At 53.1% G+C, this 665-nt stretch overlaps 1 protein-coding gene across 1 annotated transcript in view; it reads right to left on the bottom strand.

Annotated features, from left to right (window-relative positions):
* Nucleotides 1-665, bottom strand: part of TPGS1 (tubulin polyglutamylase complex subunit 1) — a 7,415-nt gene that overhangs the window by 1,937 nt on the left and 4,813 nt on the right. Inside the window, 1 exon segment of the mRNA XM_031063254.1 lies at nucleotides 6-104. Within this exon segment, the coding sequence (XP_030919114.1) occupies nucleotides 6-104 (99 nt within the window).

Below are 665 nucleotides of genomic sequence, written 5' to 3'. Positions count from 1 at the left end.
TCTGCGCCGCTTCCTCAGGCGTCGGGACCCGGCTGCGGTCGCGATGAGCCCCAAGAGCGATCCCGCTGTGCCCATAGCGATGGCAGGGCTGGAGCTGAAGGAATCTGCGAACACACGGAGGTGTTATTGCATGGAAATGCTGAGGGGTGAGCGAGTCACAGAATAGTTCACAAATTCACAGAATAGTTCACAGAAGAATTCACAGAATAATTCACAGAATTATTCACAGAATAATTCACAGAAAAATTCACAGAATTCACAGAATAGTTCACAGAAGAATCCACAGAATAGTTCACAGAAGAATCCACAGAATAATCCACAGAATAATCCACAGAATAATCCACAGAATCACTGGGTTGGAAGAGACCTTCAAGATCATCCAGTCCAACCCATGCCCCAACACCCCAACTAAACCATGGCACTCCAAGCCCCAAAACAAAGTGCAGCACAAACTGTGGGGTTTTCTGGTAACTGCCAATTTCTTGAGGTCCAGGAAGGTCTGGGGAAGCTTCCTGGACATCCCCCCCCAGCCCCCAGCACCAACTGTGGCACGGACACGAGGGGCTGCAGCCCACCCCAGCGATGAGGGCAGGGGTCCGCAGACCAGCAGCACTCACCATCCAGCACCAGCACCTCCAGGCTGGCCACCTGGGCGCGGTGGCCGA

The sequence above is a fragment of the Geospiza fortis genome, unplaced genomic scaffold (assembly GCF_000277835.1).
Source record: "Geospiza fortis unplaced genomic scaffold, GeoFor_1.0 scaffold241, whole genome shotgun sequence".
Lineage (NCBI taxonomy): Eukaryota > Metazoa > Chordata > Aves > Passeriformes > Thraupidae > Geospiza > Geospiza fortis.
This window is presented reverse-complemented; position numbering and strand designations above follow the sequence as displayed.